This window comes from Ursus arctos, unplaced genomic scaffold, assembly GCF_023065955.2.
Source record: "Ursus arctos isolate Adak ecotype North America unplaced genomic scaffold, UrsArc2.0 scaffold_1, whole genome shotgun sequence".
Classification (NCBI taxonomy): Eukaryota; Metazoa; Chordata; class Mammalia; order Carnivora; family Ursidae; genus Ursus; species Ursus arctos.
The window spans coordinates 109,410,783-109,432,555 of record NW_026622763.1 but is presented as its reverse complement, the minus strand read 5'-3'; the positions used below and the strand labels follow the sequence as shown (position 1 = coordinate 109,432,555).

Below are 21,773 nucleotides of genomic sequence, written 5' to 3'. Positions count from 1 at the left end.
TCCCCTGTGGTGTGTGCCCAACGGGATTCTCTCCTTGGGGAGTCGCCCCTGTGAATTCTCCCTAAGGAAGAGCTGCCCCTTTCTCCTGAGCCGGTGTTTGCTTGATTGCTCATTTCTTTTTTTTTTTTAAGATTTTATTTATTCCTTTGAGAGCGAAAGAGAGAGAGTACAGTGGGGTGAGGGGCAGAGGGAGAAGCAGGCCCCCCGCTGAACGGAGAGCTTGATGCAGGACTTGATCCCAAGACCTCGAGATCACGACCTGAGCCGAATGCAGACGCTTCACCGACTGAGCCGCGCAGGCGCCCCGCTCATCCCTTTTCACCAGTATAGACTCGCGGATGTTCACACTCCGAGACGTAAAACACGTTTGTTTCTTAGTTCACTGCTCAGTTGCCCTAGAGTTGGGCAACCTCAGGTCGGGTCTTCCGTTCTTTCCACAAGGCTCCCTTCTCTGAGCACTTCCTACATTTCGGTGCACAAGATGCTGTAAGTGCATCTTGTGTTCTTCATGGGATCAACCACTTCTCAAGGACCCCAGATCACTGCGCAGGAGAACGCGGTGCAGAAGCTCAGGGCCGGTGTGGGTTGTGGCTACCGGTGCCATCGGTACCGTCAGACCTGCACCCTGTGCCTTGAGATGCTAAGCCCTGTGGGCACACGTATGTGCAGCTCTGTATCCTTTTACACCCACATTAAACCCCCAGTGTTTACCCGTCCTCTGTAATATCTTGACTAATTGGCTCAGGTCTAGTTCACAATGCAGGGTAGCTCCAGGGTTGCAAACTCGCAGGCCTCGGTGGACTGCCCGACTTAGGCGGGTCTAGGTTCTCACTGGCCCTGGACCCTGGATGCGCGATGCTCCCCCGACCGCCAGGGGGTGCTGCCCGTCTGGGAAGTGGCCAGGCTCGCGTTGGCCTTGAATTACACTCAGGCTCCTTCCCGTCCTGGCTGGTTTCCGTTGCTTATTTCCGGGGTAGCTGGAGGGATGTGGACCGTCCCCTCGGTTGCTACAGTCAGGGCCGTAAAAAGCAGCGTGCCACCCCCTCCGCACCTGCCCAGCCCCCTGCCTTGTGCCCGCCGCCCTCGGCCGGTCTCTACAGCTGCTGGCGCACCCTCCCTGTTAATCTGCAGGAAAGACAGATGGCAACCCCCTGTCCTTCTCCGCGGAGTAGATGCAACTGGGTTCACGCATCCAGGTGACCGTGGGTCCTGGAGACCCGTCCGCGTCCAAGCTCGGGCCTGTCCTGCGCCGCACCGTGCTTCACGCGCCCGCTCTCCTGTGCGCCCGCGGCGGCTGGTACGTCGGTTGGCATTCTGTCTGTGCACCCCTGTTTTGACTTGTTCTGGGTTGGTTTCTGTTTTTGTCGTGCATTTAAAAGACTAGCGGTCAGATGCATCCGTCTCCCCAGTGTGGCCTCCAGAGTTTGCGTCACAGTGAGAAGAGCGCTGTCTGCACCGTGGCAAAGAGGACTGTGCCCTTTCCTCTGGCGTCTCTGTAGCTGCACGCTCACCCAGATCTCTGACCCACCGGGAGGTCGCGCTGTGAACGTGTAAAACGCGGATTTAGCCTCACCGCCTTCCCACTGGCTGCCCCGTTGTCTCAGGGCCACTTAGCAAGGTGTCCGTCCTCACCCCAGGGCTTGGAGACCCCACCTCCGTCACACTGAATTTGCACATGTCTTCGGGTCTGTTTCTGGATTTTTCCCACAATCCACGCTGTTGTCATTGCCGGGCTCTGCAGCGACTCTCGCGGTCCTTTGCCTGCTTCCCCTAACCACCGCCACTTCTCAGATCCTTTATTCATTCATTCATTTGGTTGTTCTCGTGCTCTGGGATGTTCGGGCCTTCTGAGACGGCCTTTACTCAGTCTGTTCTCCCCTGGACACTGTGTAGTTTATTCTCTCTTTAACTAACTGATTTTGAAACAGTTTTGGGTTTGCAGTAACACAGAGTGGGAAGGACTGGGAGTCCCCATGCGCCACACCCTTCTACTCCCACACACGGAGTCCCCACGGCTGTGAACACCTCCCGGTAGCACAGTGGTGCAGCCCGTGCACTGCAATCAATGAGCCAATACTGATGTGCTGGTTACCTAGAGCTCAGAGTCCACGTCGGGCTCATCCTTGGTGTTGTGCATCTTGGGTTTTACCAAATACATCTGTATCCACCATAACATACCATACACATGGTTTCACTGACCTAAATATCTTTTGTGCTCATCTTCCCTGGCCGCCCCCAGCTCCTCCCCACCTTTCCCCAGACCCCCAGCCCCTGCTCACCCTCCCCGGACCCCCAGGCCCTGCTCACCCTCCCCGGACCCCCAGCCCCTGCTCACCCTCCCCGAACCCCCAGCCCCCGGCAACCACTGATCTTCTACTGTCTCCCTGGTTCTGCCTTTTCCAGACGTCGAGTTGGGGTCACACAGTGTGCAGACTTTTCAGACGGGCTTCTGTCACTTAGTAAAATGCATTTAAGGTTCCTCCATGTCTTTTTGTGACTTGATGGCTCATTTCTTTTTATCGCAGAAGAACATTCCACTGCCTGGATGGACCACAGTTTATTAACCCTTGATGCTGAAGGGTACCTTGTTTGCTTCCAGTGTTTGTCAATCGGAAACGACGGTGCTCTAAATATTTGTCTGCAATACTTGGGTAAACACCGGGGATCAGAACTCCTGGATCCCATGGTGAAAGTGTATTTGTTCTGTGAGAACCCGCCAGGTGGTCTTCCCTCCTGCGTCCCCCAGCAGTGAGTCCTCGCCGGCACTTGGCGCTGTCAGGGCTCTGGATTGGGGCCTTCCTAATGTCACGGTATTTATTCTCTATTTTAAAGATAACTTTGTCTTTTTCTTCCATTTGCTTCCTGTTTTTTCTCATTACTCCGTGTTTGGCCCATTGCTGTTCGTAACTCCGAGCTTGTGATTCAAGGTGGTATTTCGGACTCTCAAAGGCTTGTCTGAGGGGCTTATTCTCCGTGGTTTCCTTTTGCTTCATAGCTGTTTTTAGGACGTAGGGATGTTCTTCAATTACTTTTTGAGAGTATTTGTTTCCTGATTTTCTCAGTGACTCTGCCTGTGTTTTACTCTCACTGGTTTGGTGATACCAGATTCTTCCAGCTTATGGGCGTCCAGTCCCCACCTCTGTAATCCCAGCTGACCAGCACTCGCTGTCCACTGTTGGTGTCTGCTGTGCACATGGGAGAAGGGCTGGGGGTCCTCCGGGACTGCACCCCTCCACACTTTCCAAGCCTGGGTCTGTCCCTTCATGGAGGGAGCTTGAGGTGGACTCCCCCTTCCAGTCGCACTCCTGTCCCCTCTCCTGGACTCTGCAGCACCCCTAGGAGGTCCCTGCTCCGTCCCCCTGGTTCTCTGTTCAGGGCTGGGGTCGCAGGGGGCATTGTCCCATGCCGGGTGGCTGCCCTTTCTCCTCTGGTCCTCATTTGTCCTCTGTCTCCCAGCAGTGGGGGTGCACTTTGCTGCATGAACCCCTCCTCACCCTGGGGTGGGGTTTGCTGTTGTCATCCCACCCCAGATGGCCTCGCCATCCACCGGCACCTTCTCCCATCTCTGAGCTCCTGTCTCTGCTTTGGATGCCCGTGTCACTGAGTCTGGGGCTCCCCATGGCAGGCCACGTCCCGAGGGCCCTGCATCACCAGAGTGGGACACTGGACCCCGGAGGTGGGACATCCGGACAGACGTCCAGCTCTGCCATGAGCTAGACGCTCCCTGCACACCCCAACACGGGGCCCAGAGGACACTGGTTCGGAGGCCAACGGGCTCCACGGGGTGTCCCCCCAGCGCCGAGCACCTGGTGCCCGTGTGAGGCAGCCACACGCCCCAGGAGCAGGAGAGCACCGACTGCAGTGTTCACCGCGCGTAACGGTGCTCACGGTCAGGAGGTCCCGGCTTCCGGGCTTCGGAGACACAGCCTTCCTGAAGCCGCAGAGGCTTACGCCCTGTGCCATTTTTGCCGCTTGAAGATGCATTTTAATGTTTCCTGCTCTCACTATGTTCCTCCTGTCTCCTTTTCCTCCCCAAGGAGCCGGGGGCTGGACACCACGCGTGTCAAACAGGGACCAGTGGCTGCAGATCGACCTCGGGGACAGGGTGGCGATCACCGCCGTGGCCACGCAGGGCGGGTACGGGAGCTCCGACTGGGTCACCAGCTACGTCCTGATGTTCAGCGACAGCGGCAGGAACTGGAAGCTGTACCGGCACGAGGAGAGCATCGCGGTAGGTCCTTTCACGCGACTCGACCTCCAGGGGCCCCCAGAGCACCTTCCCTCCTCCCGGGCCAGGGTCTCAGATCCACCAGGGAAGCAAACCATTTCCAGATACGTGACACATGAAAATCCGTGGGCGTCGAGCAGCGAAGTGGTTCTCTAGCATGGGAACAACTGAGCAGAATCCTCCTGCTTGGTTACGAGGGGGTAACATCACTGATAACCCCGCCCATGCCCTGCATGACCTCGTGGGAGTGGCGAGGTCACTGTGCGTTCCTCACGAGCACAGGAAGTGGCTCTTGCCCCTCCTCCCTGACCCGGGGCTCCTGAGGACACGAGCTGAATGACCTTCAGGCGGCATTTGCAGAAACTGCCGCACGAGGTCTGTAGGGCCTGCCCTGGATCCCAGCCACGGTCAGCGGCAAATTGTTTTTGTCTGTGCAACTTTCGTGACCATTGGAACGTTTACCGCAGACCGTGTCCCTTGTACCGTGTAATTATCGAGGCAGAGTTTGTGCGACCGCGGTTCTGACCCGGCCGTGAAGTGGCGGGAGTGTGGGCCAGTAGAGACGGTCCAGGACCCGGTTCACGCAAAATCAGCAGCGACAGGGAAGCTGCAGACGATTGAAAGGAAGTGTTGAAGGCCTAGCTCAGGGACACGTCAGGTGGGAAGACGCCGTTCTTTCTCACGTCAACGCAGAGAAGGTTGGTTTGGGCTCACGCAGGCCCGGGTGCCCCGGCCGACCTGCGACGTCCACACCCTCTTTCTCTACCCAAGTCTGCACCTGCTTCTGCACCAGGGCTCGGCCACGTCTACTCCGCCTGTCTGAGATAAGCCGGTTCTGGGCACACCACCAGAGCTGCGCTGTGAGCCAGGAGACGGCGTGTCCACTGGGAGCTCGGGGCCACAGCACCCAGTTCTATTAGCATGACGCAGGTCAGCCCAGCCCCACAGACCAGGCTTCACGTGCAACACCAGTCAGACGAGGACGAGGGAGACACTGTGAGGTCCTGTGTCCCAGGCCGAGGCCGGGTGACGGGGCAGCACCCCCACGCTGCTTGTCTCAGGGATCGGGGGCCTGACCCATCCCCCACAGTGACACTGAGATGGGCAGAGCGGGTGAGGCTGGGGGGGAATACCACAGACCGGTCTCTCTGTGGAGGCGGGAGCCCTCCCCAGCCTGCAGACGCGCTTCTCACCGTTCTTTGAAGGCAGGAGTGAGACCTCTCCCTCCTCTCACAGGGGCCCCGCTGGGCCAGGGCTGCACCCTGTGACCTCAATCGACCTCGGTTAACTCCTAACCATCCCAGGTCCTGATGAGTCGGGCTGGGGGTTAGGGCCTCAGAATGTAAATTCTGGGAGGACGCGCCTTACCAGTACCATTTACCTTTTCCCAGCCATCACTGTGTGGGCCCCTCATTATGAAAGGTGCCTTTTACCCGTTGCTTTATTTATCTGTCAACTTCACCTGAAGTTTACCGTCTCACAGTTTCTAAGTGCACAGCTCAGCAGCACTGAGCACACTCGCACTCAGCACCGTCCCCACCGCCATCTCCAGAAGTGTCTCATCCTCCCAAACCAGAACTGTCCCCCTGAAACACGGACCCCGCAGCACCTGGCGCCCACCATTCTGCTTTCTGTCCCTATGAACCTGACAGCTCTACGTGTCCTGTGTAAGCGGAATCCTGTGTAAGTGCTCTTTGTCTTCTGGTGACTGGCTTAATCGTGGAGCGTGATGTCCTCAGGGTTCAGCCATGCTGAAGCAGGTGTCAGAATTCGCTTCCTTTTTAAGGCGGAGTCTGTTCCGTTGTGTGCGTCGACCCCATCCCGCTCATCCATTCATCTGTCAGTGAACACTTGCGCTCTCGGGGATAATGGCGCTCTGAACGTGGGGGTGCGACTGTCTCATGAAGACCCTGCTTCCACTTCCTTTGGAAGTACCCAGAAGTGGGCTTGCTGGACCATGTGGCAGTTCTGTGTTTAAGTTTTGGGGACTCCCCAGACTGTTTTCCACAGTGGGTGTGCTATATTGCGTTCCTGCCAACAGCGCACAAGGGTTCCAGTTTCTCCAGCCCTCGCGCACTTGCTCTCTGGTTTGGTTTGGCTTGGGAAGCAGCCGTCCTGCTGGCTGTGAGGTGGCATCTTGGGGGCTCTGATGTGCATCTCTGATGGTGAACATCTTTTCTGTGCTTGTTGGCGCATGTTTAGAGAAATGTCTGCTCAGAGCTCTCGTCGGTCGTCAATCAGGTTGTTTTGGTGTCGCTGAGGCGTGGGAGCTCGTTACGCATTCTGATATCAGCCCCTCTTCAGATACGTGATTTGTAAACATCTCCCCCATTCCACAGGTCGTCTTTTAACTCTGTGGATCGTGTCCTTTGATGAACAGAAGCTTTTAAGTTTGATATGGTCTTATTTGCTATTTTTATCGCCTTAATTCATATTTAATCAGGACATAACAGGGTTATGCCAAAGTAATCTATCCTTAAAAATGTCAGTAAAGGTGTAATTACTATTTTATATTCTAATCTGGGCATGTTTCCTGTTTAGCTTTCTTTTAACCTGAGCACTCTTGACTTTCACAGAAGTGAATCTCGCGAGCAGAGAATTACTGTTACACTCACTTAAAATAGAAAGTGAACACTGTTTCCAACACTGGCCTTCCCAGTTAGCTGCCTTTACAACAAATCGACATTTCATTAGAGTGTCTGCCCTTCCCGTAAGCACTTGCCTTAGGTAGGAGCTGTGAGGTCAGCACTAATTAACGTGTTCACTTCTATACCGAACATGTTAACGCTCTTGTCGATGAGAACTCCGTGCGTACGATGACCTCCGTTGTCATGTTTGTAGATCTCTGACTTCTTAAACTGTTTAGTGCCAGTGTCCCTGCTGTCCTGGCGACAGTTCCTCGTTCAGTCCCAGGGCTCGTGTGGGTCCAGTGGGCCGGGTTCACCCAAGCGTGTCTGCTGCTGGTGCTGCCCTCAGGCCGCGAGCCCCGGTCCAGCCATCCCTCAGGCAGGTCCAGTGGCAACAGCTCTGCTTTGTCCACAGGGGACCCATGAGCTCAGCTCCCCCCACGGCGGCCGGCCCCCAGCCCACCCCTCAGCCCGCCCCTGCCCAGCTGTCCCTGCCCCGCGGCCCCCACAGAACACGGCTCCCGTCGGCCAACGGACTTCAGTGTCTACACACGGGTGCCATCCGTGTCGTTTCGTGAATCCTCTGAGAGTTCACTGTGGGGTCAACCTCCAGTCTTAGAAAGAAGGCTCTTCCTGTCAGCTCCCCCTGCACTGCTCACCTGTCCAGGTGACCCCCTGGAGAGCCGGGCTCCCCGCTGTCTGCCGACCTCCCAGGGGCCATGCCCGTGAGAGCCCCTCTGTACTCTCTGCAGTGATCACCAGAGCCACGCTTTCTCCACACATTGGAGCCACGTGAGAGCCCACCAGAACTCCAGGTTAAAGGTCGCACACATGCTTCTGAACCTGAGGCATGCGGTGTTCAGGATTCAGTGACCGTAAACCTTGGGGAGGACTTCCCTGTCGTGCAAGTCCTTCAGGGGATGGACACACCCACCTGTCACATGCTGGCAACATACTTGAGGGAAAAGGAAATTCATTAAAGTAAATTTAAGTTTTAGCCCCAAACCAGTGCCCATTTAATAGATGCTTTTCTCGAGGATTACCTGCCTGTAGGTACTCAGACAGAATTCACCAGAATTAGTGAATCATTTGCAACTTTAATTTTCTTGGAGACCTTCCAAATATAGCAGGAAAATAAAATGGAAGGAGGACATCATCACGGAAGGGTGCGAGCTGTGGCGTCTAGAGACAGACACCACACGGCCTCCCAAGAAGACAGAGGAACAGCGGGCGCCCTCTGCAGAGAGATGCTGGCGCCACATGTGGACGAGGGTGTGGGCGGCATCCACGAGGTTTCCTTAATTTCTCAAAGATCTGCGGTGCATTAAACTTCAGTCTTGTTTGTCTTTCATGTGTTTGCTTGAATCACTGCAAACTTCAGCGGCTCACGTGGAAGACATTCAAGATGCACTTTTACAAGAACGACAATGAGTCAATAATGTCGGAAGACTAGGTGGCCCACATGTTGGTGAGACAGACCTCGGGGAACTTAACAAACAGAATAATGGCTCGTTGGGCCCAACTGGCCTGGGTTTCGAGTGGGGAGGGCGGCCCCTCGTCTGGGTTGGATCCGGGGCAGATCTGAGTAATCAGCAGTCACGTGGCTGATTCACGGGGTCTGTGTCCAACGCGGCTCTCGCATGACCCTGTTGTCAGAGCAAACACCGCCCTCCACTGGGTTGAAAGACCTCATAATGAGGAGCGGCCAGTGTGCCCGGGGACTCCACTCTGGAAGCAATGGGACGAGCTGCAGAACGTTCTGGAGGCGAGGGGGCTGGGCCACCTGGTTGGGAAGGACTCGTCATATTCTCCCATCTCTGAGACAGGCATGGAGCCGCCTGCCCACCCAAGCTAGAAACGGAGGCGGGTGCTACCTCCGGATGGTTTCCTTGAGGAAGGCGTTCAGCGGCACAGCGAGGGCAGCGCCCTGGAGACTGGAGAAGGCAGTGCCTCCTCCTGGGGATAGACTCGGACTGGGTCTCCCTCTGGCTAACAGCTTCTGGAAGAGGAAGACAGATTGAACACTAAGACTTCAGGGTTTGTCTGCACAGGCGTCCTGGTCCTGTGCTCTGAGGGGCTCCCTGAGCAGGACACAGCAAGGTCCATGGACCGGGGCTGCCACGGACCGGGGCACCAGCTTGTTGGGGACGCGGCATCTTGGGTCCCACCTCCTGCCACCTCACCAGCAGCCATGAGCCCCGGGCAGCTCCACGCACACCCAGGTCTGAGCACCGTCCCCCACGTGCTGTCCGTGGAGCAGCCCTAGCACAGGTCGGGGACAGAACCCACGCGGAGCACTTCAGAAGAGTGACGCTGATGCGGTGAGTCTAATAATAAAATAAAATCTGGGCTTATATTTTTATGACAGAGCAAGTTTGAGAGGTTGGGGTCCAGGAGTCAATCCTACTGCAGGAAATGTGAGGAAATCCCTAGACCTGCCTGCTGCTCTCAGGACTGTGGTGGTGGGTCAGGACCCGAGCAGCGTCCCATGCACCCCGAGAGCTTGCTCAGTGAGTGCAGACTGGGAGAAGGGAGAAGCCCCTCGTGAGGTCAAGGATGCGAGATGAGGGGCGCCTGGGTGGCTCAGTCGTTAAGCGTCTGCCTTCGGCTCAGGGCGTGATCCCGGTATTCCGGGATTGAGCCCCACATTAGGCTCCTCTGCTGGGAGCCTGCTTCTTCCTCTCCCACTCCCCCAGCTTGTCTCTCTTTCACTGGCTGTCTCTGTGTCAAATAAATAAATAAAATCTTAAAAAAAAAAAAAAAAGGATGCGAGATGAAGAGGTTTCAGGTGGGCCGGAGCAGGACACAGATTGCGGGGCTGCCACTCCCCGTGGCCGCTGCTCCCTGTGGCCTGCCAGCCACGCTCTCAGAGCAAGGTGACCATGCCACCAGCAGTATGGACGGTGCCGATGCCTCCATGGAGTCAGCCCATTTTCCCCTTAGAGACTGTTAGGAAGAGATGGTCAACAGCTCATTCCCAGCATCATTTAATGAGCTCGAGATGTGTGCCATCTGAGAGCAAAGCTTGCCTCTGTTGCTGATGAATGATTCTCACCGTGCCTGTGGTAAAAAAAGTCTCCTTCCTCATGCCTGTGGGCTTAGACACAATGCCCTTTCCCACTTTACCAAATGCACGTTTGGACTGGGGAGCTGGTGAGGCCATTTCAAATGCTGACACCGAGATTTGAAACAAAAGGAAAACTACCCAGTAGGTAGTGCGTAAACTCTGTTACTCTTTGCTTCTGAAGCAAATGAATTGAGACGTGTAAAGACTTTCATCAGTATTAACTTGAAAAGATATCACTTAGTAAAAACATGGCCAAAACCACAGTAGAAAACTGGTATAGTTTTTAAAAATCTATTGCAAATATAGAGAATGTTTTTAGATTAACACAGTTATGTCCTCAATGGATCTCAGTGCTAGTAACACGTTTCTAAAATGTACTTACAATTGCACGAAAAACCATAAGATACCTAGGAATAAACCTAACCAAAGAGGTAAAGGATCTGTACTCCAAAAACTATAGAACACCCATGAAAGAAATTGAGAAAGACACAAAGAAATGGAAAAACGTTCCATGCTCATGGATTGGAAGAACAAATATAGTTAAAATGTCTATGCTGCCCAGAGCAATCCACACATTAATGCAATCCCTATCAAAATACCATCGACATTTTTCACAGAGCTGGAACACACAATCCTAAAATTTCTGTGGAACCAGAAAAGACCCCAAATAGCCAAAGGAATGTGACAAAGCTGTGATCACCAAGACACCATGGTACTTGCACAAAAGCAGACACGTAGATCACTGAACAGAACAGAGAACCCAGATATGGACCCTCAACTCTGTGGTCAACTGATCTCCGACAAATCAGGAAAGAACATCCAATGGAAAGAAGACAGTCTCTTCAACAAATGGTGTTGGGAAAATTGAACAGCCACATGCAGAAGAATGAAACTGGACCATTCTCTTACACCATACACATAGATAAACTTAAAATGGATGAAAGGCCTCAATGTGAGACAGGAATCCATCAAAATCCTAGAGGAGAACACAGGCAGCAACCTCTGTGACCTTGACCGCAGCAACTTCTTGCTAGACACGTCTCCAAAGGCAAGGGAAACAAAAGCAAAAATGAACTTTTGGGACTTCATCAGGATAAAAAGCTTCTGCACAAAGGAAACAGTCAACAAAACCAAAAGACCACCAACAGAATGGGAGAAGATATCTGCAAATATCTTATCAGATAAAGGGTTAGTATCCAAAATCTATAAAGAACTTATCAAACTCAACACCCAAAGAACAAGTAATCCAATCAAGAAATGGGCAGAGGACATGAACAGACATTTCTCCAAAGAAGAACAGCTTCTGATTCTATTGGTTTTCTCAATTGATTTTCTGTTTTTTAATTTTTTTAGTGGTTGGCATAGAATTTACAATAGACTTCTACAACAAATCCAAGATGACTTTTAAATGACACTATACCACTTCGTGGATAGTGTGACTATTTTGTAATAACAAAATATCCCTAATTCTTCCCTCCCACCTCTTGAATTATTGCTGTCACTCATTTTACTTTTACATAAGCATATGCGTATACACATCTATATAAAATATAGGGTTAAGCATACATAATTGAATAAAATGTTGATATTATTTTGAACAAACTTACCTGCTAGATTAATTAAGAAAAAGTTTTTATTTTACCTTCACTTAATCCTTCTCTGATGCTCTTCCTTTCTTCATGACCTATATTATCTCTTTGGGAACTTTTAACATTTTCTATAAGGCAGACCTGAAACGGGGGGTGTCTCCTGAGCCCCCACCCAGCCGGGGAGCGTCTGCCACTGGCCCAGCATCGGAGGTAAACTGCATCAGACTCTGAGTTTCTCAAGTTTCTGTTTCTCTAACAAGCTTCTCAGTTTGTTGTGCCGTTGTTCGACCTTGCGTAAATTCTTTAAACATGCTTTACCTTGTATTGACCTAGTCGTAAGAGTTGTGTTGAAGTCTTTGTCAATAAGATCCAGCTTCTGGATCCACATGGACACAGATTTCTTTAACCAGCTTTTCCGGATTATGAGCTGCACTTTCTCATTTCTCGTGTGTGTTTAACTTTCTCAGATCATCTATCGCAGCAACTTGGGATTCTTGTACTTACCGCCTGTACTGAGTCTGAAATCTGTTTCCTACGATGAGAAACACTGATATTGCTGTAGAATTTGTGTTGTGTTTGCTTTTTTATTTTCTGTTTTGAAGCCATAGCTAGTGGTCAGCCAGGGATCGGCAGAGGCGTGCTCGTGCGTGCCAGGCTGTGAGGGCTTCCGAGGTTGCTGACTGGGGCGTGTGCTCGCCGTTGGGGTGGTCCTCACATCTGCGGGACTTTGCTTCCTGCCGGCTCTGGTGGTCCCCATGCACAGCGTAGTTGCACAGCAGCCCCCTTCAGTCTTCCTGGCTTCAGCACAGTATTTCCCACGGACAGGGAGACCTGGGGGCTCATCAAGGATGGGAGCTGTCTCACTTCCCACACTTGCTGTTAACTTGGACAGTCTGCTGCGGGTCCATCACTTCAACCAGACCCCATCTTCAGGCTTGCTGCCCACTGGCCTTCCCATTTGCTGCTTGTATGGCCACTGCTAGGCCTGGGATCTTGCACTCCAAGTTGAGGGAGCCCCCTTGGCTGCAGAGCTGCTGGTCTTCAGGGTTGACCCCCACCCCACCCTCGTGGCACCATGGATGAACTGGGATGGGAGTAGGACCAACCCTTGCAGGGACACCATAGAATTCTATTGTTCTCACACTTCGATTCTGTTGGTCCATAGTTTCTTATAAGTAAATGCTTCTCAATTTATTGTGTGGCTTTTGGTGGTTTCTAGAGCATTTGGGTGGCTGTCCATGACTGTTCTGTCCAGTCTGATTCTCCATGTTAGCAGTGGTCCTGCCAAGCCCCTCTCTATGCCCTACTGGAAAAAAAAAAGTGATGTTTTAATCTTATTTCTACTTTCTAAATAACACGAATAGTAGCAAAGGAAAATGAAAGAGCAATATTCAGGATGCATGTTCCGAGGGCATACCTGGCGTGAGCCCTTCTGAGGCTCTGCCCTGAGGTGAGTTCGCTCTTGGTGGAAGAAGGCTGTCTCCACCCATCAGCTGCTGTAACCGACACCCCCAGCTTCCTGCAGTTCTGGAGGCGAAGTCTGAGATCAGGCACTGGCAGGTTCAGGGCTGGTGAGGGCCCCAGCCCGGTTCTCAGTCAGCTGACTTCTCACCGTGTCCCCACATGCAGAAGCACAGGTCAGCCTCTGGGTCTCCTGTAGGACACACCATCCCCGTGGGGCTAGGATCCCAACACAAGAATTTGGGGAGACCAACCTTCAGTCCACAGCAGAGGGGAGGTTCCTCCCTTTTATGGAAGAAGGTGGCTGAGCGTCACTCCTGGGACTTACTACTTTTACTTCCAGTCCAGATTGCTACTTAGTAGGCTTGAAACAAATGCTCAGTTATTCCTTCTGTTCCTGCTGAGTTTAGACACTAGTTACAGTGTGACACTGTCGTGGTAGGGTACTTTAGGAACCAAGTACTAGATGGTAGTTTGTACACGTGTACTTTTTATTTTTTTTTATTTTATTTATTTATTTATTTATTTATTTATTTTTTAAGATTTTATTTATTTATTCGACAGAGAGAGATAGCCAGCGAGAGAAGGAACACAAGCAGGGGGAGTTGGAGAGGAAGAAGCAGGCTCATAGCGGAAGAGCCTGATGTGGGACTCGATCCCGTAATGCCAGGATCACGCCCTGAGCCGAAGGCAGACAATCAACCGCTGTGCCACCCAGGCGCCCTTCACGTGTACTTTTTAATCAAATTAATTTTTTCCTACAGCATTACTAATTAAACTTACATGCAAAATAGTTTGCACAGCATTCCACAGATCATCGCTACCTCTGTATCTGAGTATGAACAGTGCTGGAGAAGACCTCGTAGTTATTCAGCTCAGAGCACTCACATTCTTCATAAAAAGTCAGGTAGGTGGGGGGTTGGAGGCAATTTTTTAGTTAATTGTCAAAGATCAAATTTATTCATGGTGAAACTGGCACAGAACCTCAAGTCATTTGATGTTCAAAATAACTGAGAACACGGGATACCACTCAGCCTCCGTCTCTTCCTTCAGTGATGTGAGCAATGCTGTGCGTCCTGGCCGTGAGTCAGGTGACCCCGCACATCTGCGACTGTTTCGAGCCGCTAAGGTGTGGCTCTCCGTAGCGTCATGACTGTCTAAGCCGGAGAACTGTGTGTCTCTGCAGTAAGAGACGAAGCACGGGTCCCCGTGGAGCAGCTCACAGCGGTGTCTGCACCGTGGATTCCGGCTCAGACGGGAGTCTGCACGAGCAGTGTAGTAAGGGTTTACACCTGGGGAGGGTGGTCGTTGCAGTGCATTCAGCTCTCAATCACAGGTTGATAATTTCATAGGATTGTGAGTGTCTTAAGGCAAAAAGAACCACGTCTGGCTCATTCCCTGAGACAGAGTTTCAGGCTTCAGGGAAACAGGCAGGATCACTGTCCACCACGCTTCCCGGGTGGATGCTGGGAGCAGCCCAGACACGCTTCACTCTGACCAGGCCGGTAGCAGGCGGAGGGTCCAGTCTCGGCCGAGGCACCTGGAGGACGGCGGCACTAGTGTCCCGATGGGCGGGGCAATCTTCCACGTCCTCTCTGTCCGCCCACGTTTGACCGGCGGCTCCCTGGCCACGTGTGTGCAGGACCCGAGTCAGCAGGTCTGCGTGGGCTGGACTTCCGCAGTTCTAACTCCTGCTGGTGTTACGTCCCCGGTGCTCCCCCAGACTTGCTGAGTCCGAGTCTCCGGACACGGGAAGCGGTCAGCAGCCTCCCCAGGGATGCATACCGCCGAGGGGGTCTCACTTTCCCCAGTGAGCACGACAAGCCAGGGGCCTCGCCGAGCCCCTGCAGGCACCAGCCCCGCTCCCCGTGAGGGGTCCTGGCTGCTCTGGGCAGCCCGAGGGGGACCACAGAAAGGGTGTGGTGGTGATCTCCGGCAGGCGGGGCAGCTGAGCCTCCAGACAGCCAAGTCGGTGACAATAAAATTAGGGGAGGGTCAAGTGACGGGCGTGGAGCCTCGTCTCTCAGTGTAGACAAGAATCATTCTCGCCTGCCCATACTCGTGTGTCCTGTGTGTTTTTCCACGTGCGTATTCTCGAAACAGGACATTGTTATTTTCATGGGTGTGTTTTTCGTGTATCTTCAAGTGTATGCATATGGCAGTGCGCCATGTATTTTATCTCTTACGTGTTTACTGAGAGGTGCTGGAATGTTGCGTCAGCCACGACACCGCACACCCCCGGGTGCTCACCGCTCCGCTCTCCTGTCTGCTTGTGAGGGGCGCCCACAGGGCTTCCCGTCCCCGAGGCTTCCAGCAACACTGGGGTCGCCCGTGTCTCGTGGCACTTGTACGCGAGTCCCTTCAGGTTTCTCCCCAGCAGCGGGAATGTGCGCTCCTGACGCAGACGCCTGGTTGCTCCTGGGAACGGCAGCGCCCCCTCCCTTCTCACACGATGCACAAAGGCTCCTGCGTCCCTGCAAACACCCACGTTTCACACCAGTGTCCCCGTGTCTCCACTGGTCCTTTCCTGGTGCTGACGGTGCCCAGTGTCTTCACACGTGAGCTGGCTTTTAGGCTCCTCTTCTGTGTGGCCGCAGTCTTTCTGTGCTTGGCTCTAGAGTGAGTAGCAACATGGTCCCCTCGGCAGGACGGGTGTGAGCTTCAGACTCGAGGCCGTGGGAAAGAAGACGGTGTCTGGCTCCCAACGGCACAGTTATCTGTGTCATTCTTTTACTTCCCGAAAAAATGTCAAAGGGCCCTTCCAAGGCAGATGTAAGACCACCAGACCGGTCAGAGGATTGTAAGGGAGCTCCAGAGCTGGGTGGGGCCACAGAGAAGGGGATGACCCTGCCAGGAAGGAAGGCCAACAAAGGTCAGACCTTTGGGATAGGAGAGGGGAGCAAATGCAAAGAGAGGGATATATTCTGTTTTTGATATTTTGCGTACAACCTTTGAATTATATAAGTGTTGTAACCGCCGTGAAATTATACAAAAGAGAAATTAGCAATAACCGGCAGTGACCCTCCATCCCATCAACTGGGGGGTGAGGTGCTCCTTACCCACCTGCCCTACCTTTGACTTCCGACATCATCCGCGTACAGACTTACATTCCGTAATCCACCGGAGTAGCGTTTGAGCTGCTTCGTGATATCCCAGTGAGTGCTGACGCCAGGGTAACCCTATTTTTAATGCTTTGAATTGAGCTGATTCCATATCTTCAAATAACAGATATTACACATATCAAACTAAGTCAGCACTAATCTTGCCAGTGTGCATGAGATGGTGCCTAATAATTGCATCTTGCTCAGAGCCCCTTGGAGGACATGGCTGTGTCCAGCATTATCACCAGAGATGCCTCAGTGGCCACTAGATGCCCACACAGGTCCCCAGGGCTACCCCTGCTCTTCCCCACGGTGAAGTGTGCCTTTGCCCACCAAAGTCCCCACCTCTGCTGGCCCCTGTGGAAGCCCCCCTTGCCCCTCCATCCTCCAGGGACCGATGATGGCTTTGCTGAAGCCCCAGCAGGTGCACCAGTCTGTGTGGGGCAGGCCAGGGCGGCAAGGCGATCGGACAGGCAGAAAGGAGAAGCCAGGACTCTGGTGAGCGTCCTTGTGGCCGTGCGTGCCCAGGGCCCCTGATGCACATTCACATCTCATAGGTTTAATCCAACTTCTCCCACATTTTCTCTAGCATTAAATGAGAGCGTGTAAAATCAGTTATTCACATCTCAGAGACTTAATCTACGTTTATCAAAATAAACCAGCAAAAACAACTTTGAATTGAATTCATTGTTCTAATTGAGTATCACTCTTATTTTCAAATTCAGTGTTTCCTGAATACACGTGTGCTTTAAATACAGGGGAAGCTTAGCTCTGAATCCTAAACGTAAAATGATAAGACCTAAGCAATTTCTGAAATACAATTGTTGTCAACCAGCTTCTTCCTGACAAGACACTCGGGGCTGTGACCACCCACCTGGACATGTGAACCCCAACCGGGAGTGGTGGCAGGCTGCGTTATCCCCGAGACCATCTGAACAACCCATGAGCAAAACGACCGATCCTTATTTGTTCTTAATTTCAAGTTCAACTGCATGAAAAAGAGAAGCTTCCCTAGACATCCAGAGTTCCAATATTCGGTTGTGCTGTTTAGATTTTACCAGCAGTTTAGCAAACAAAGGAAATCAGGTTTGACTGATCCTTCATATTGGTCATTAATTCCTGAATATATTATTTTGAAAACCATAATTGGCAGTGAGCAGACGAAAACCCCATGTTAGGGCACTGTTCTATGTCATCACAGAATGTGATCGTTTATTAAATAAGTCAGTTCTCATCATCGAATTTAAAAATGGTTGTGAAGCTTTTATTTTTTTATTTAAATTCATTAATTATCATAGAGTGTATTATTATTTTCAGAGGTAGAGTTCGATGATTCATCAGTTGCGTATAACACCCAGTGCTCGTCACATCACATGTCCCCCTTAATGCCCATCCCCCAATTACCCCATCCTCTCACCCCCTCCCCTCCAGCAACCTTCACTTTGTTTCCTATGATTAAGAGTCTCTTATGGTTTGTCTCCCTCTGATTTCGTCTTGTTTTATTTTTCCCTCCCTTCCTCTATGATTCTCTGTTTTTTTCCCTTAAATTCCACATATGAGTGAGATCATATGATCACTGTCTTTCTCTGATTGACTTATTTCACTGAGCATAATACCCTCTAGATCCATCCATATTGTTGCAAATGGCAAGATTTCATCCTTTTGGATGGCTGAGTAATATTCCATTGTGTGTGTGTTTTTAAAGCTGCCAGGCTTTATCTGCATGACAGCAAATCGATTCTGATGGCAGCACTGAGGTCCCACGACCCTGGGACTGGCGGGAGACGGCCGTGCACAGCGGTGAGGTGTCAGTGGGCTCAGTGCCTCGGCATTCCATGACCCAAAGCAACTCCCCAGGTCAGGTGTCTGCTAGGAGCTGAGTGCTGGAATTCCTCCATCTGCCTACACCATCTGTGGTTCCAAATCCCAGTGCCGACCACTGCGCTCCAGCCGTTCTGCCTCGCCCATGACTGCATCACGGAATCGGGGTCTGACTTCTGAAGGCTTGCCACAGGCAGCGTATTTTCAAAGAAGAAACGTGTTCTTGTGATAGCTGTAACCTGCCTTGCCGATTTGAGGGAATAAAGCAAGAATAGGTCTCTCTCTCCTTGCATTCACGTTACATTCATGAGGGTCCGGGTCCATTTTGGAAGATTCAAGCCCAGCTTGAATATGTGGTAGATTAGACTACATGTTGGTTTTTATGAAACATTAATTTAGCCCAAGAGCTAAAACCATCATACTAATGAGTCCTGAACACTCTGTCACCTGCTTCCTCTAAACAGTCCACTCAGCTTCCTGACCGGTAACAGCCAGGGGTGTGATAGTTCAGGAAACAGCGCTGGTTACATAGAATTTACAAAGCGCGATTCCTTAGAATTCAAATAAGCGAGACTTGCATTTTCCAAGGTATCTGAATATACTTTAAAACATGCAAATACACTTAGTATTTATTTTGCTAAGACGTGTCAGGAGATTTTTAAAAAGAGCCTATTTGTCTGCTGCTTCTCATGAAATATTAAAGCAAATGAGACAGCGTCCAGAACCTGGGTCCCAAAGGACCCCGGGCTCCCCGGTGGGCAGCTCGCGTCGGCAGGGAGGAGGGGTGGCTGCTCCCGGCATCGGGGAATGCGGTTTCTCTTGTGCAAATTTGCACAGTTTGAGCAAAGGGCAACAGTGTTAATGGATTACATAGGAGCCGTTAATCCACCCTCCTCTTGAATGAAGAGAAAGGGGGGCACAAAAAGACATGTCTAAACAGAACATTTTCCAGACCCAATGTGATTATCGGTTCAGGCAAAGATCACAGATGGGCCTAAACCATCACATGAGACGTTGGCTGAAAAGGACATTCCCGTGCGTCCCAGGAGTCAGACCAGCTAACCGGCAGAGCGCACGAAGAAAACTTGCTCTCTTCACCAAGTGACCAAAATTAATGTCATCGGGGGGGGACCACCGAGACCATGTCCCTGAGGGTCACAATAAAGAAGGCAGCATCTCCGTGCCATATCCTTACCCAGAATGCGTGGCTGACGTTCATCACGGAAGGCAGCTGGACAAACTCAGCCCGGCCGTGCTCTGCAAGTCCCTGGACCAGGCTCTTCAACGATGGGGAAGCCAAGAACCAACATCACCAGGTGGAAGTCCTGTACCAATGGGGGAAATCTAAATGTGGGCAAATCCTAGATGTTATTGTGGGATTAGTGTCCAACGGTATTCTAGTTGTTCTGGAGCAGGTCTGTCTTTCTAGGAGACACACTGAGCTTTGGATAAAGAGTTACGATGCTTACAACTCCTTTTCAAATGGTTCGACCACAGATAATCACCTGTGTGAATGCCTGCAGGTGTGTGAGCGAACGGCAACCCCATGCGCACACATCTGTGCATGTGCACGTGTGTGCACCTGCTAAGGAGAGAGTAAGTTGTGGGATTGCTGCAGGATGGGGTCTGGACCTTCTGGAGGAGCCTTTGGAGCAGGCCCCAGGTGGAGGGAGGCGGGACGCTCAGCCGTCCCTGCTGCCAGCGCAGGGAACGTGTTAGGAGCTCCAGGAGGTGTGGGCCTTCGGGTGAACACTCCGTGTGGAGCCCCCAGGGCCAGAGCGGGGGCTTCTGACCCTGCGGAGCCAGGTGGGGCTGCGGCACTCCTCACCCAAGGTGCTGACCTGCTCCCAGGATCAGAGCTGCAGCAATTGCATCAGAAGGCTTGTCAGTTGTGGTTCTTTCCAAAATGCAAGTTTAAATTTCCACCTAGAAAAACTACTAGACATTTGACTGTTTTTTAAAATAGTGGGATCTGGAGTGTTCTTTGCTGGCTGAGCTGGAGGCCTGTGTGCAGGGGCCAAATGGGCAGGCAACTGAGTCTGACAAGAGGCCCCATTCAAGTCTGGACCCTCGTTAGACGACTGCGGTGACCACGGACTGGACCCTCGTTAGACGACCGCGGTGACCACGGACTGGACTCTGGTTAGACGACCGCGGTGACCACGGACTGGACCCTCGTTAGACGACCGCGGTGACCACGGACTGGACCCTCGTTAGACGACCGCGGTGACCACGGACTGGACTCTGTTTAGACGACCGCGGTGACCACGGACTGGACTCTGGTTAGACGACCGCGGTGACCACGGACTGGACTCTGGTTAGACGACCGTGGTGACCACGGACTGGACTCTCGTTAGACGACCGCGGTGACCACGGACTGGACTCTGGTTAGACGACCGCGGTGACCACGGACTGGACTCTGGTTAGACGACCGCGGTGACCACGGACTGGACTCTGGTTAGACGACCGCGGTGACCACGGACTGGACTCTGGTTAGACGACTGCGGTGACCACGGACTGGACTCTCGTTAGACGACCGCGGTGACCACGGACTGGACCCTCATTAGACGACCGCGGTGACCACGGACTGGACTCTGGTTAGATGACCGCAGTGACCACAAGAGTAGCATTCCTATTTGAAATTTTAATGTTAAATTCATGTTATTTTAATGGAGCTTTTATACACAATTATGTAATTGAATTACATTCTGCATTATTAACAAAACCTAAGTAGGAAGTTGAAGGCCCCCCTTAGAATGATTCTAGGGGTTGGTAAAAACCATAAGACTGATCACACCAATGAGGCATTCCCATAAAACGTATTTTCCTGCTTTTTGATGAAGATGAACAGAATTAAATCTTCATTTTCTTCACTAGGCTATTTTTCTTATTTAGCTAAAAGTGAATTATTTACACGGTAATTGATATCGTTACTTTTAAAATGGAAAGTCGGTTGTGACAGTTTGCCTTGGTTCACACCCACCCACGGTGATGAGGGTCACTGAGCGATGTCTTGGCCAAGAGCACCCACCCTGGACACACACGTGTGTGTGGACACGTGCTCACACGTTTGACACAGATATGTGTGCGTTCTCACACACATGCACACACAACACAGACACGTGTTCACACGCATGCACGCACAGACACACCCACACTGACACACATACACTCTCACCAGGTTTGGTCAGTCCCAGGGGCACCCACTGAGCCCTTGGCGGGGGGGGGGGGGCGCGTGCAGACAAAGCCCCCCTCCCGAGGTTTGCTCTTTACAGACGGTGTCCCCCAACGTGTGCCCTGACAGGTCTGCGGGGTCTATGGGTCCGTTGGTCTTATCCCCACAGATCCTTCCTGTCTGTGGGGCAGGCTGAAACACTGAGCACGAGGGGCTCGTCTTGGCCCCGCACCCCACAGCAGGGCCAGGGCCCAGGGAGGCCAGGGCAGCAGGAAGGGGAGTGAGAGACTGCTCCAGAGCCGTGCAAGGATGCGGCATGTCCCCTCTCCCCCCGACCCGGCCTCTGAGCCATGCGAGGACGCGGCACGTCACCGCGTCCCCTGACCTGCCCCTTGGTGCAAACTCACAGGGGTTTGAGGGCGAGAGTCTCCCAGGACTGCTAAGGTCGTGCGTGGAGTCTGCACTTCATGTGTTTGCCCACGGTGTGTGCTCAGAGCCCGTCTCCCACCTGAGTCCAGTGCCATGTGCATGGGTGACGGCCACACCGGCCAGGACAGGTGTGTCCTCCTCAGTGCCTGCAAACCCCTGCCCCTGTTGGCCGGCAGAAGGTTCCAGATCCCCAGCCTCTGCTGGGGTGTTGGTTTGTCTGGGGGTGGAGAGAAGGCGGGTCGGGAAAGAAGAGAGAAGAGAAGGTCACCCCAGGA

At 52.4% G+C, this 21,773-nt stretch overlaps 1 protein-coding gene across 1 annotated transcript in view; it reads left to right on the top strand.

Moving 5' to 3' along the window:
• Positions 1 to 21,773, top strand: part of LOC113249241 (contactin-associated protein-like 4) — a 133,512-nt gene that overhangs the window by 41,848 nt on the left and 69,891 nt on the right. Inside the window, exon 3 of the mRNA XM_026490758.4 lies at positions 4,038 to 4,231. Within this exon, the coding sequence (XP_026346543.4) occupies positions 4,038 to 4,231 (194 nt within the window). The remainder of the gene's footprint in view (positions 1 to 4,037; positions 4,232 to 21,773) is intronic.